The sequence below is a fragment of the Xenopus tropicalis genome, chromosome 8 (assembly GCF_000004195.4).
Source record: "Xenopus tropicalis strain Nigerian chromosome 8, UCB_Xtro_10.0, whole genome shotgun sequence".
In the NCBI taxonomy this organism is placed as follows: Eukaryota; Metazoa; Chordata; class Amphibia; order Anura; family Pipidae; genus Xenopus; species Xenopus tropicalis.
Genome location: NC_030684.2, coordinates 29,802,030 through 29,816,346, shown reverse-complemented (window position 1 = coordinate 29,816,346; position 14,317 = coordinate 29,802,030). Strand labels below are relative to the sequence as shown.

The following is a 14,317-nucleotide window of genomic DNA, read 5'->3' as shown; positions in this document are numbered from 1 at the left end:
CAGCCAATCAGCAGAACAATGGGAAGGTAGCAAGATAGCAGCTCCCAGTAGGTATCAGAATAGCACTCAATAGTAAGAAATCCAAGTCTGGCTTGGGACTCCTCCAGTTACATGGGAGTAGGAGAAACAATAGTTAATCTGAAAGCATCTCTAATGTGTAGCGCCTTCTGAAAGCTCAGACTCAGGCACAATGCACTGAGATGGCGCCTACACACCAATATTACAACTAAAAATAAATTCATTTGTTGGTTCCAGAATAAAATTGTAAATGGTAGAGTGAATTATTTGCTATGTAAACAATGTAATTTAGAAATAAAAAGTATAGCATAAAAATTGTGACTACCCCTGACTACCCTGCATTTGGCAATAGAGGCAAAACAACAACCCTAACAAACAAAGGCTGTAACACAGACATGCCTGAAGAAAATATCAACTATTTCTCAACAGTGACCCAGCAATACTGTAAGAAGCTCATAGGACATTGATCAGAGGCAAATAAATCGAATTAGCAACCAAATTGTAAAAGAAGCGTAATAGTAACCCTATAAATGACCCATACCTTGCTAGCAAATCAAACGTTACTTGAGATAAGGAAACTCAGACAAGAACACTTTTGTTACCCCGGCTGAAAATCAAGACATACTGTAAGGGAAGGGTAAAACTAAAGGTATTGTAAATTTAGGAACAAAACAGGGAAAACATAAAGCCGTAAAGAAACAACATGGACTCTAATCACTAGCTTGTCATTACGGGTTGGATCTTTATGATCTACACAAACCAACACACTCACATCTTCTAGCTTTTAACTACTCTTGGGAACATCAACATTCAGCAAAAATAGAATGAAGACAAAATTCCATATAAACAAGCTCAGTCAGAGCTACAGAACTACTGTACAGGTTAAACAAATGGAAATGATGAAGGAACATATATGCGCTAGATGTGGAAAAGAGCAGGGCAATTATAAACACATCTGCCCCATGCCCCTTTTCAATGTACACTTATCGTATGTATGTCTATTCACATTTTCAAAGGGTTTGGCAATACTTATTGCACGTATCGTTCTACTTTCTAAAAATTATCTAATGTACCGATAATGATACAGCTTATATATGGACTGTTTATTATGTAACTATTTGTAACTCTTACAATAAAAGCTCTTTCATGAAATAAATATTCAGGTTTTAATCTTTCAATTAAGCAGACCCATAGGCAAAATTACAAATGAAAATAGATTAGCCCTTTAATAATATATTGTGCTGTAATCTGCCTCCACTTGTTCTCTTACGCCTATAGTATGTACTCCCATGACACAATGCAGATATCTGCAGCTGACTGCCAGAAATATCTTCATTTATATAGATGATTTTTCATTAAACATTTAGCATTACAGTCAAACCCAGCTTTTACATTTAACAGGAGACTGGGGGAAAAAAACCCATAAAATCCAGGAAAATGGGGGCACATAAAATCTGTTTTTTTATGAATGGCCTAAACTACAGGTATGGGACCTGTTATCCAGAATGCTTGGGACCTGGGGTTTTCCGGATAAGGAATCTTTCCGTAATTTGGATCTCCATACCATAAGTCTGCTAAAAATCATTTAAATATTGAATAAACCCAATAGGATTGTTCTGCCCCCAATAAGGGGTAATTATATCTTAGTTGGGATCAAGTACAGGTACTGTTTTATTATTACAGAGAAAAGGGAATCATTTAACCATTAAATAAACCCAATAGGGCTGTTCTGCCCCAATAAGGGGTAATTATATCTTAGTTGGGATCAAGTACAGGTACTGTTTTATTATTACAGAGAAAAGGGAATCATTTAACCATTAAATAAACCCAATAGGGCTGTTCTGCCCCAATAAGGGGTAATTATATCTTAGTTGGGATCAAGTACAGGTACTGTTTTATTATTACAGAGAAAAGGGAATCATTTAACCATTAAATAAACCCAATAGGGCTGTTCTGCCCCAATAAGGGGTAATTATATCTTAGTTGGGATCAAGTACAGGTACTGTTTTATTATTACAGAGAAAAGGGAATCATTTAACCATTAAATAAACCCAATAGGGCTGTTCTGCCCCAATAAGGGGTAATTATATCTTAGTTGGGATCAAGTACAGGTACTGTTTTATTATTACAGAGAAAAGGGAATCATTTAACCATTAAATAAACCCAATAGGGCTGTTCTGCCCCAATAAGGGGTAATTATATCTTAGTTGGGATCAAGTACAGGTACTGTTTTATTATTACAGAGAAAAGGGAATCATTTAACCATTAAATAAACCCAATAGGGCTGTTCTGCCCCAATAAGGGGTAATTATATCTTAGTTGGGATCAAGTACAGGTACTGTTTTATTATTACAGAGAAAAGGGAATCATTTAACCATTAAATAAACCCAATAGGGCTGTTCTGCCCCAATAAGGGGTAATTATATCTTAGTTGGGATCAAGTACGGGTACTGTTTTATTATTACAGAGAAAAGGGAATCATTTAACCATTAAATAAACCCAATAGGGCTGTTCTGCCCCCAATAAGGGGTAATTATATCTTAGTTGGGATCAAGTACAGGTACTGTTTTATTATTACAGAGAAAAGGGAATCATTTAACCATTAAATAAACCCAATAGGGCTGTTCTGCCCCCAATAAGGGGTAATTATATCTTAGTTGGGATCAAGTACAGGTACTGTTTTATTATTACAGAGAAAAGGGAATCATTTAACCATTAAATAAACCCAATAGGACTGTTCTGCCCCCAATAAGGGGTAATTATATCTTAGTTGGGATCAACTACAGGTACTGTTTTATTACTACAGAGAAAAAGGAAATCATTTTTAAAAATTAGAATTATTTGCTTATAATGGAGTCTATGGGAGATGGCCTTTCCGTAATTCGGAACGTTCTGGATAACGGGGTTCCGGATAAGAGATCCTAAATGCTTAAAAGTAACATTCACAAGGGATAAACAGGTATTTTAAAAGGGGTTGTTCAACTTTAAATTAACTTTTATTATGACGTAGAGAGTGCTATTCTGAGACAATCTGCAATTGGTCTTCATTTTTAATTTTTTGTTGTTTTTTAATTATTTACCCTTTTTGTTTAGCGTGTCTAGTTTGGGATTTCAACAGCTACCTGGTTGCTCGGGTCCAAATTATCCAAGCAACCAGGCAGTGGTTTGAATGAAAGGCTGGAATATGAATATAAGAGGGCCTGAATAGAAAGATAAGTACTTAAAACTAACTATAACCTAAAAATTGAAGCCTCACAGAACAATAGTTATTTGGTGCCGTGGTCAGTGACCCCCTCCCCCCCACTTGAAAGATGGCATAAGTGGAAAGAAGGTCTTAATTAAAAAACTATAAAAATTGAAGACCAATTGAAAAGTTGCTAAGAACTGGCTACTCTGAAACATATTGAAAGGTAAATTAAAGGTGAACTACCCTTTTAAGGAAAATGCGGCATATTTATGACATAAAATGTGGGAAAACATAATTAAAATGTGGGAAATGCTTACATAGAAATGTATTAGAACATGAAATCCAAGAAAACGTAAAAAAAAATGCTGGAACGGAAAATTCAGGTTTGACTTTATTCTATAAGGGTCGTGACAAATCTCCCTTGTTGCGGGCAACTAATCTCCCCGAAATGCCATCCCACCGGCGAGAATGTAAATTGCAGATGGGATGGCATGCACGGTGCCAAAATCGCTGAAGTTTACTCTCAAGGCAACTTCAGCGATTTTGGCAAAACGCTGTGCAGCGTGTGCCATCCCACCCGCGATTTACATTCTCACCGGAAGGATGGCATTTCGGGGAGATTAGTCGCCCGCGAACAGGGAGATTTGTTGCATGGCGACTAATCTCCCCGTCTGTCACGGCCATAAAGGTGTTGTTATATCTACCGTGCATTTAAGTTTTTTTTTTAAGTAGGAAAGCAACATTCAGAACTACAGCATCAGGTCCCGACTCTATCCAACAGAAACTGACACAATAGAAAAACTAGATATTGGATCCCTACAAGCTTTAAGAGGGTAATGCCAGCTGTGCCTTGCTGGGGCTGCCATTTGTAGATCAGCACTGTGGGTTAGAGTCTTGGGCTGAAGATAACTGCAGTAAAAAAAAAATGTATGTGGTCTTTCTCTCTAGAACTGCTCACTGATGTGGGATAGCCAGCCTAACTTGAGAGGTCAACTGCTTTTACTAAATGGATATGCCAAAGTAAGTTGCTTTCTGTTCGGTTAATCAGTCTACAGATAACGGCTATGGTTCACTGTTGAACAATCCATGGTCATGACCTGTGTATAGCCTTTAGACAGGGATTTCTCAAACATTTATCTGAAGGCTGCCATAGTTATCGGTACATGGACGTGAAAGGCTTCTTAATATATCTCCCTTGCAACATGACGTGAAGTGGAGGGCACATTTCAGGGACCACCCTAAAATAAAAAAGACATGGCTACACTGCCACACATATGAAACTTTCAGGTATGGTTCAACCAGCTATTTAATAACATATATTTTATACCACCACAAGTTTGCCATTACTTTAATAATCTGGTAACAGAGAGAATGAAAATGGTTATTTTAGCTTGATCCCCATTTTCTATGATATCTGTATGTTTTCTTCAGTGCAAATCAAAAGCACAATTTAAAAAATCCATGAGGATATCTAAGAAATGATCTTACCGTGCTGAGTTTGCTGCAGCAAATCAGGATTCTTCGCTCATATAACATACTAGCATAGAGGTGCAGCATATTATTCACATCTACGGCCACAAAGTATTCTGTAAGGTTTCTCTGTAAGGAAACAGACACAATGATTACCAACAAGTTTATCAGTTTTTACTTCCCTTGATTTTAATACTTAGCTAAATATACTACAGGTATGGGATCTATGATATGATATGAGACCCATTATCTAGAAAGCTCCTAATTACGGGAAGGTCATCTCCTGTTGATTCTATTTTAATCAAATAGTTCACATTTTTTAAAATTAAGTCCTTTTTCTTTGTAATAATAAAACAGTACCTTGTATATAAATTAATCAAAAAAAAAAAAACCCCAACTCTCCAGCATTCTGGATAACAGGTTTCACACCGGTGGTGTTAAAGAATAAGAACAAAGCTGCACCAGTAGTAATCATAAGTATCTGGCTTGTTTTATATTTCGAATTTCAATTATAGGTGATTATGTATCAGACAATACAAAGTGAGCTATTAACACTAGTCAGGCAATATATGTGTCTTATGAAGGCTTGTAAAAACACATTGCCATGATCTTAGGCCAAGTAGTGAGTAAATAAGAACTTTTACTTAGCTAATGAAATACATTTACTTTTTTAAAATAAACTCATTCATATGATGTATTTTACAGAGCATTAAATAAGTCACAGCATCACCAATGTTTTATTATCTTATTTGACCCCTAAAGTGACTTCACTAGATTAATCCACCCAGGTACATGGTTCCATGTTGTTTGGACATGCCATAAACTTAACAACTACTGGGCACCAATTTTCACTTTTATCCCTAAAGTGCTGGGGCTCACAATACAGCCTGACCCGGTGGTGGCATTACTGGCACTAACTAATGGCATTGTGACCTCCATGGAGAACTGGACTTTACTTCAACTACTTATGTTCTACAGCAAAAAACAAATCCTCCTCAAATTTAACAGGACTACCATACTCACTATGGAGGAATGGAAGGACTTTAACATATTATAAAGCCCCTTATCTCTCCAGAGGATGTACGGACACATTTATTAATATTTGGTTGTTATAGATTCTTAACCCTAAAACTAATAGTCCCTGTGTCTTTTAAAACATACCTGATATATGTTTCTTATGATAAAGGTCATATAGTTAGCACTGGATCTCCTCCCCTTCTCCCTCTTTATTAATCTTCTATTTCTTTTTTCTAACAATATTCTTCCCTTTCCCTTTTCCCTTTTCTATTTCTATATTAAGTTCCCATGTTTATGTTTTGTTATATAAAAAAATAATTTACAAAACATTTAGACATTCAAAAACTTGAATGCCTTAAAAAATAAATACGAAATCTTGCGAGTTCATGTAGAAGTCAATGGGAGTTGTCCTAGGCAAGTCAAGCCATATTCTTAATTTAAAGAAGAAGGAAAGGTAATAACAGAAAGGTCTATGTATTCATTAGCACTCACAGTAATGCTGCACTGAGTTCTCTATCAAAAGAAAAATGATTTCTTGCCTCTTTTTTTTCCTGTGCCAGAGTCTGCCCAGCTCTCTCCTGCTCCCTCTCCCAAAAGAATGCTAAGTACTCCTCCCCCCCCTTAGGAATGTGTGATCTGAGCCAATCAGGAGGAAGCTTTCTCATTGTATTACTAACTGAGCATGTACAGGGGTCTTGGTGCAGGAGCGTGGCATTATGGGAATTTTCTTTACACAGCTCAGTGTTTTTTTTTTCCTATGAGGCTTCTGATCACTGAACAGGAGAAATATGGGGAGACTTAAGGGCACTATTGAGAGAACTGAAGGTATGCCTGCAGCTTGAGATTAACTCTTTATTAGCCTTTCCTTCTCCTTTAAGATATTTGATGTATATTTGACATATTTTGAGTTTGTAAACTCAAAAATTTGAGGTATTCGAGTTTACCATATTAATAAATAAGCAAGCATTCAAGTTTATTTTTTAATTTTTAATTAAAAAAATCTCTCAAATTCACAAACTCTAAAATTGCTAAATGAGCCCATAAATGTAAGTGTTCTGTAAGAAAGAAGAAGGCACAGAGCACAGTAAAGGGTTTCCTTCCTAAAAAAAAATCAAATACAAGGGGAAAGACTGAGTAAGAGACATTCTGCAAATCAGTAACTAAGAATGAAGTGCAATGGTTGCAAAATCAGTCCATGAAGCAGGCAAGTTAGTAACAGAAAGTGGCTTAACATTAAGAAGATACAAAATATCTGGAAAGACTCAGTTTCAACCCTTTCCATCTGACATCAATCTTTTTTTAAAGCTTCCCCCTGCTCTAGAACTGAAAGGGTTATGCTAGCCATGCCTCCATAAAGGCTAAGGGACCCAAATACCTGCTTCTGGCAGCGCTGCGTAAAGTCTTCTATAAACACCAAATTTACTGCCGACTATAAAAGCGCATGAGCCTGATGTTAAAGAGGTGTTTCACTTGGATGCAGAGTGATTGTTCCAGATAAAGGCCAAATTCTATCCTCTCTCACTTCATAGTTGTTTAGAAAACTTCCAGGTGTCATGACTTTTTAAATATAACCTAAGCAAGCTTTTCTTTTCATAAAAACAGATATAAGATATAGGCTGGAGTATGGTATATGTAGTATATGGCATATGGAGTTGTTGTAATATCTATTCTATTAAATACTACAGAATTAGCGCAACAGAATAAAGATTCCCCACCAAACAAGGGTTAATGTATGTTAGACTGGTTCTATTCACCCTCACTGATATATCATTATATATTTGTACCATGAAATGTTTCCATTTTCCATTTATAAAAGTAATAACCAATGGCACGTCTTGTAAAACCATGAACTAGAAAATACAGGCACAACTGAATTTCTATGAACATTTAAACTCTGCAATGTGTTGCAGGAATTGTGTTCATATGGTGCGTGAAACTGGCTGTTTATATTACCCTGAGACCTCTTTTCACTCTGTATGGGGTTTTCCTGCATGCTATTGCTTGCCCTTGTTTTAGAATTGTTTCAATGTGAATTGTGGAAATAATAGCAGGAGGGATGCTTCTAAACTTCCAAACAAATATATGTATTTGGGATATTGTAGTTGGATATTGTTATGTAAGTCAAGGGTGACCATCAGCTTTATTCTTCTCTCTCACCCCTAAAAAGTCAGAAGCCGCAGCTCTATTATAGTCAAAGGGAGGAATTTGGTTGTAAACCCTGAAAAAAGACTTGAACCTTGAATTTGCAAATGCTTGAGCAGCTCAAATTCTGAAGCACAATACCCAATTCTAGGGTCACCAAGTCACTTAAAAATTCAGGGCCATAAATACATATTGCAGACCATCACTGATTGCATTAAAGATAAACTACAATCAGTTCAGCCCTGCTATCTGGATGCTTTAGACCAGTGATCCCCAACCAGTGGCTCATGAGCAACACGTTGCTCCCCAATCCCTTGGATGTTGCTCCCAGGGGCCTCAAAGTAGATGCTCATTTTTGAATTTCTGGTTAGGAGGCAAATTTTGGTTGCATAAAAACCCAGTGTAGAGCCAAACAGAGCCTTGTATAATCTGCCAGTCCACATAGGAGCTACCAAATAGCCAATCATAGCTCTTATTTGCACCCCAGGAACATTTTTCATGCTTGTGTTGCTCCCCAACACTTTTTCCATTTGAATGTGGCTCACTGGTATAAAAGGTTGGGGATCCCTGCTTTAGACGTATCCCTGAATTTTTAAGTGATGTTATGACCCTATCCAACGCCAAACTGTTACCAGCAAAGAAAAAATATTGTTTGGTCACAAATCTAAGGTTTGAGATTTATTTTAATACTGGGTGCTACTGGTTTGTTGCATTGTCTACAAGAGACTGACAAAGCCAATAACAAACAACTTTGTATCAAGGACTACCTGAACCTCTCTGTTGGTTATTTTAGAACTTTTTAAAAAATATAAAAAATACCAGCCAGTAGAAATATCTACCTTACCGTACATAAAGAATTCATATAATTACATGATACACCTGAATGGTATTCATTGTATTTCCAGCCTCTTACAGGAGCCCAAAGATCATTCTTTGAACTTGTTTAACACAAAGCATGATAATTAGAAAGGAGCTAATATTGTTGCAGGTAGATGTATACATGAAGAACCATTGCTCAACAAATAAACTCTTACACCTTTGTGGAAAACACTTAGACTCTCTTAAAACGTAGTAATTATTTCAATGCTCTGCTTTTATGCTGCACACTGCAGGTCAGCCACCGCAAACCCATTAATATTTATGATGGGGAATTGCCTGTATTTATCTACACTTAGACACCTACATGAATACTGATGTGTGTATGAAAGAAAATTCTTTATTGGAGTAAAATACAGTGAGCTGAGGCAAAAGTATGGCAGGTCAGGGGGAGGGTCTGGAAGATAAAGAATTAAATAGGGTTCCTGCTCAGCAGCGCCCTCTTTTCCACAGGACAACAGGGAGAAACATACCCACCCTCCCTAATTATCCAAGATCACAGGCAACAACTTGGCAGTAGGGCTGCTTGCCAGGGGCTTGGTAGTACATCCACTAGGCTAAATAGCACAATGTGCTGATGGTTCAGTGGGGCACGGTGTACCAGTAGATCGGCACTCATTATGTTTATTTTTTTTTATTTGCCCGCCAAATGCGGATGCAGAAGGTGGCCAGCATGGCAGGTAGTCCATCATTTCAGCATGACTGTATTATGGTACTATTTCATAACAATAGTAATACATGTAATTAAATGTTGAATAGTTTTGTTGCATATTTTCAATAAAGCTGTGGTCCATCCCAATGTGGTGGTCTGTCTTCTCATTGTTTTGTGGGTAAACTGAGCAGACTTTATGGAGCTCTGTTAGTCTTTTATAGTCCTTTATTTCCTAGTCGAGTAGTTTGGGAACATCTAGAGTGACACAGGTTTCAGGGGAAAAATAAATATAAAGATTCCTTATAAAGGCTATGTAAGGTTTCACCTCTCTTCTGATGGTATTAGAAAACACATTACCATCCTTTAATGCATATTGTGGTGACCCCCAACCATAAAATTATTCCTATTTCTATTCCAATGGTCTTAGGTGACCCCTGTGAAAGGGTTGTTTGACCCCCAAAGGGGTCCCGACACACAGGTTGAGAACCGCTGCTTTCATGTAAAGCCAAAGGGCCCCCTAAACTTTCTGGGCCCCAATGACTCAGCTTTGTCTGCTCTGGATAAATCTGTTTTATTTGACAGTAAGGAACCATTATTTAACAGCAAAGGCCCCTTATTTAACATTTTACCATGGACTATTGAACACAGTCAACACAATAAGAAGTTTTAGTATGGAGAACAAACTGAAATCTTACTTTGGATTTATTTTGAGAAATATAACACTAATTATTGGCAGATCTAATGACTGGTTAAGAGAAATATGGACAAGCTTAACAATAAAATATTATCTTGAAGAACATAAACTCTACTCACATTTTCGGGTATACTAGGCAATTCTCGAGAATCAGGCACTGTAAAGTAGGAATGCTAGAGGGAAAAAAATATCTGTTTTAGTTAGAAAGAAATAAAAATAGTACAAACCAAACAGCAAAGGAAAATATCTGAAAAGAGTAAACTGAAAGGAATGCACAATAGAAGAATGCAGCCAAGGCAAGGAAGAACTAACCACAAACACTGTTAAAAGAAATTTAACTCATAAAAGGAAAATTAAAATGTTGTGGTTCCCCTTATTAAATGGGGACATAGCTTGATCTGTAGCCAAACACTCCAGTCAAGGCAAATCTGAATGCTGGGCTAAATAAATTGAGAGATGTGGCATTTTTTGGCTGTTTGTGACATGTGTTTACTTGTAAACAAGACACTGTTTAAGGCAGTGTTTTTCAACCTTTTTTGGGCAAAGGCACACTTGTTCCATGAAAAAAATCACGAGGCACACCACCATTAGAAAATGTTAAAAAATGTAACTCTGTGCCCAGCAGCAGTGCCCCCTAGTACATTGGTGCCCAGCAGCAGTGCCCCCCTAGTACATTGGTGCCAAGAGCAGTGCCCCCCTAGTACATTGGTGCCCAGCAGCAGTGCCCCCCTAGTACATTGGTGCCAAGAGCAGTGCCCCCCTAGTACATTGGTGCCAAGAGCAGTGTCCCCCTAGTACATTGGTGCCAAGAGCAGTGCCCCCCTAGTACATTGGTGCCCAGCAGCAGTGCCCTCCAGTACATTGGTGCCAAGAGCAGTGCCCCCCTAGTACATTGGTGCCCAGCAGCAGTGCCCCCATAAGTCAGTGTGCCCCGTGGCCCCCCCTAATACATTGGTGCCCAGCAGCATTTTACTTCTGCTCTTCGGCGGCTTCAGCAGCATCTTCCCCTCACACGCGCCGCCTCTGCACTTCTGCCTACACGCAACCGCACACAGGCCCTTATAACGTTGCGCCCTGTGCGTACTGATGTCACCCGTACACACGGGGCGCAACCAATGACAGGGCCCGGATTTTATTAAAGGGGAAAGTAAAAATTGCGGCCCTGCCTACGGCACACCAGGCAGCCGCGGAACAGCGGTTGAAAAACGCTGGTTTAAGGGGTAGTTCACATTTAAGTTAAAACAATCCTATGTTAAACAGCTTTTAGATTGCTAGGGTAAATTTGACCCTTGAAACCAGCTGCTGAAATTCCAAATTAGAGAACTGGGGGAAGAGCAAATGCAGAATCTCATGATATTACTGTCTACATGAAAACATTGCTCAACAAGTATATAGATCAGTATATTCCCCTTGTAAGCAAGGAAAAACATTGCAAAGCAAAAGCTTTATGGCTGGATAAAAGTGTTAGTGTCAAGGTTTGTATCCTCCATCGAAAGTGTTATATGAAGAAGGCATATAATTCAAAAACTATGAAAAACAAATAATGAAGACTAGTTGCTTAGAATTGGCCTCTCTATAACACACTAAAATCCTTCTAATATCCTTCTTAAAGGGGTAAAGAAATTTCAATCGTTGTTTTGTTGATATTTGGCTCAGTTGACTAATAAGTTTTCCCACCACTGGATTAGAGGAACAGAGTTTCCATTTGCAGCAGTGTAGGTGGTTTTTCATGGTGAAGGCAGTGAGGTTGGGGAATGCCCTTCCTAGTGATGTTGTGATGGCAGATTCTGTTAATGTCATGTCTTGCAACTATGTAACTACTCATCCAAGTGGCTTCTTCAGAACATTTTCAAGAAAACTCAAAAAAGTGCAGTTGTTTTAGACTTAACACTACTAGATATGTATATATCATGACCTGGATGAATAAGAATCTTCATAGACAGTTCTAAATGTGTACATTAATTCCCAATTTACAAAGATAGGAAAGAAGGGGCTCGTTGACACCAAATAAAACTCTAGTATTTATATTTATAGCTCCCAGATTCTGCAAAGCAATGTATCCAAGTTCAGATAACAAATAAGATGGTTATACTGAAGCCATATGGAGAAGCATAACCTGCAGCACATAATGTCATTGATTTGATAGGCAGCGGTTTAAATATGACAGTACATCACAATTACAAATATCAAAACACAAATCAGAATGTTGAGGAAGAAAAAAAGGCAGCTCAGCACCCCTGGTGATATTGGGACTTTGTGAGTAGCGGATGTGCCGAAGGATCAAAACAAAATAGTCCTTAGGCTGTTTCTTAGATATTAGTTTCTACTTGACTGCTTGTAAAAGTCTGTGGGAAGAGGGGGAGGCAGAAGAGGCTGTCAGCATTCCTTCATGCCATTGCCCTGAAACAGAGACCAAGGTAAGCCAGAACACCAGCAGGCAGAAAGGCAGCTTGTCCTGCAGGTTACACAGAACAACTTGTGACATGGGATGGTCATGTTCTTTGCCAACTGGTGACTTATCAAAGTCCAACAGATGAAGCTTGTCAGATAAAGTTAAAGAGACGACCGTTAAGCACTAGTGGTTTCAGGCTTTTTGCAAATAGGGATTAACCCATCTGACCAGGAAGGTCTTACATTCCAAGGAGCCCAATGAACAGAGCTGCAAAATATAAACCTTTTGTTGCCAGAGAGAAGATTGGGGTGAGTGATCACTGAAAGGACTAGTAGGCTCTAAGTTTAGAACCAAGCAAGTAATTTGCTTGTTTCCTTTTTTTTTTTTTTGCTATCTGGTTTAGCCTATGGAACACAGTTTATCTTTATATAGGCCTAATAAAAAATTAATGTAACAGAAAAGATGTGGGGGTTGAGAATAAAGCCTAATCTGTCTGTACCTATGTAATCCCACAAACAATATAAAAGATCACTGCACACATTTACTTGTCCCTCACCTGTAAATAAAATAATGTTTGTGTGGCGAAGTGGTCCCCATGGAATAGCTTAGTAGTAGTATATATTTGCTGATAGGGTTTAAACAACCACCATTTAGCATGTCTGGTTGGAGGCTTGCAATAGGTATACTAAGGCTGCTAATAATTCATATAGCACAAAAAATATTGATGACCAACTGAATAGTTGTTAGGAACAAGTCCATCTATAACTCAAAGGCAAGCTTTCCCTTTAAGCATGTTAATATCCTTGCTAATACAGGGCCTGCTATATATTTCACAATTCTCACTGCATTCTTAATACTGGAAACTGAAGACATCTACCCCAACCATAGGCTATGGGAAAAAAAACAAATAACAGAACCTAACCTGTTAACTCTCAGTACAAAAACCAGGGTGTTTAAACACAATTGTGTGTGTCCAGAACCATACGTCTATACACAGATTTTTCTGTGTGTTTTAAAATGCTGTAGTGATTACAGCAAAGTGCTTTCTCGGAAAAAACAAAACTCAGCATGCAGCTTCTCCACTCTCTTGTGGCATAAGCAACTTACAGCAGTATGAACTTCAGAGTACTCCTTTTCTCTGTAAAGACATTAAAAACCAGGGGCAGTGCCATAGTGTAATTCACATTTATTTTTAAAAGGATTATAAAACTTATTGCACATTATTCTCCAGCATTATGACCCAGATCTTCAAAGTCAACAATTGCAGTACAAAGATGGATCCTGCCAGCGTCTCCCTCTCTCATGCGTTTCACCGGTGCATCCACTCACTGCCACAACCGGAAGTGATGTCACGCCTGACGCGTTTCACTAAGGACGGCTTTTCTTCCCCTGCTAGTTTCCTTATATTGCCCGTGTTGCCATAGTTACTATTCCCATTCTTCCATTCATCCACAGAATGTTCTTATAACTTCTCCCCCATTCAAATTATATGGGCACCAGGTTAGGAAGGCTGTTTATATTAATTTTTTTAGACACAGGTTAACTTTCAATCAGTGAATTAATTAATACATACATATCTTACCAAATTTAAAGTGTAAAAATTACATATATGTTTGGCAAAATAGCACATATAGGTTGTAAAAAGCTTACAAAAGTAAACAGGGGAAAGGCGGAAACAGAGAAAAGGCACTCTAGGGGAATAAAGGTCTGCATGTCATATATCTATTTACTTTCCCTTTGCAGTGTATTTTGTCTTTAGTCTCCCCTCTCCAGTTTTTTTCTACAGTTTTAATACCCTAAAATTGTTATCCCTCTGGGATTGTAACCTGCGGGTTAAAATTAATTTCCCCTTTTATCACATATATTTCT

At 38.0% G+C, this 14,317-nt stretch overlaps 1 protein-coding gene across 4 annotated transcripts in view; it reads right to left on the bottom strand.

The window, feature by feature from the left end:
• The window catches only part of dennd1a (DENN domain containing 1A), a 414,134-nt gene that overhangs the window by 218,366 nt on the left and 181,451 nt on the right, over positions 1-14,317 (bottom strand). For all 4 annotated transcript variants that reach the window (XM_031890875.1, XM_031890876.1, XM_012953023.3 and 1 more), the window contains exons 8-9: positions 10,176-10,229; positions 4,694-4,804 (exon numbers count right to left, since the gene is read on the bottom strand). In XM_031890875.1, coding sequence (XP_031746735.1) covers positions 4,694-4,804; positions 10,176-10,229 — 165 coding nt within the window. The remainder of the gene's footprint in view (positions 1-4,693; positions 4,805-10,175; positions 10,230-14,317) is intronic.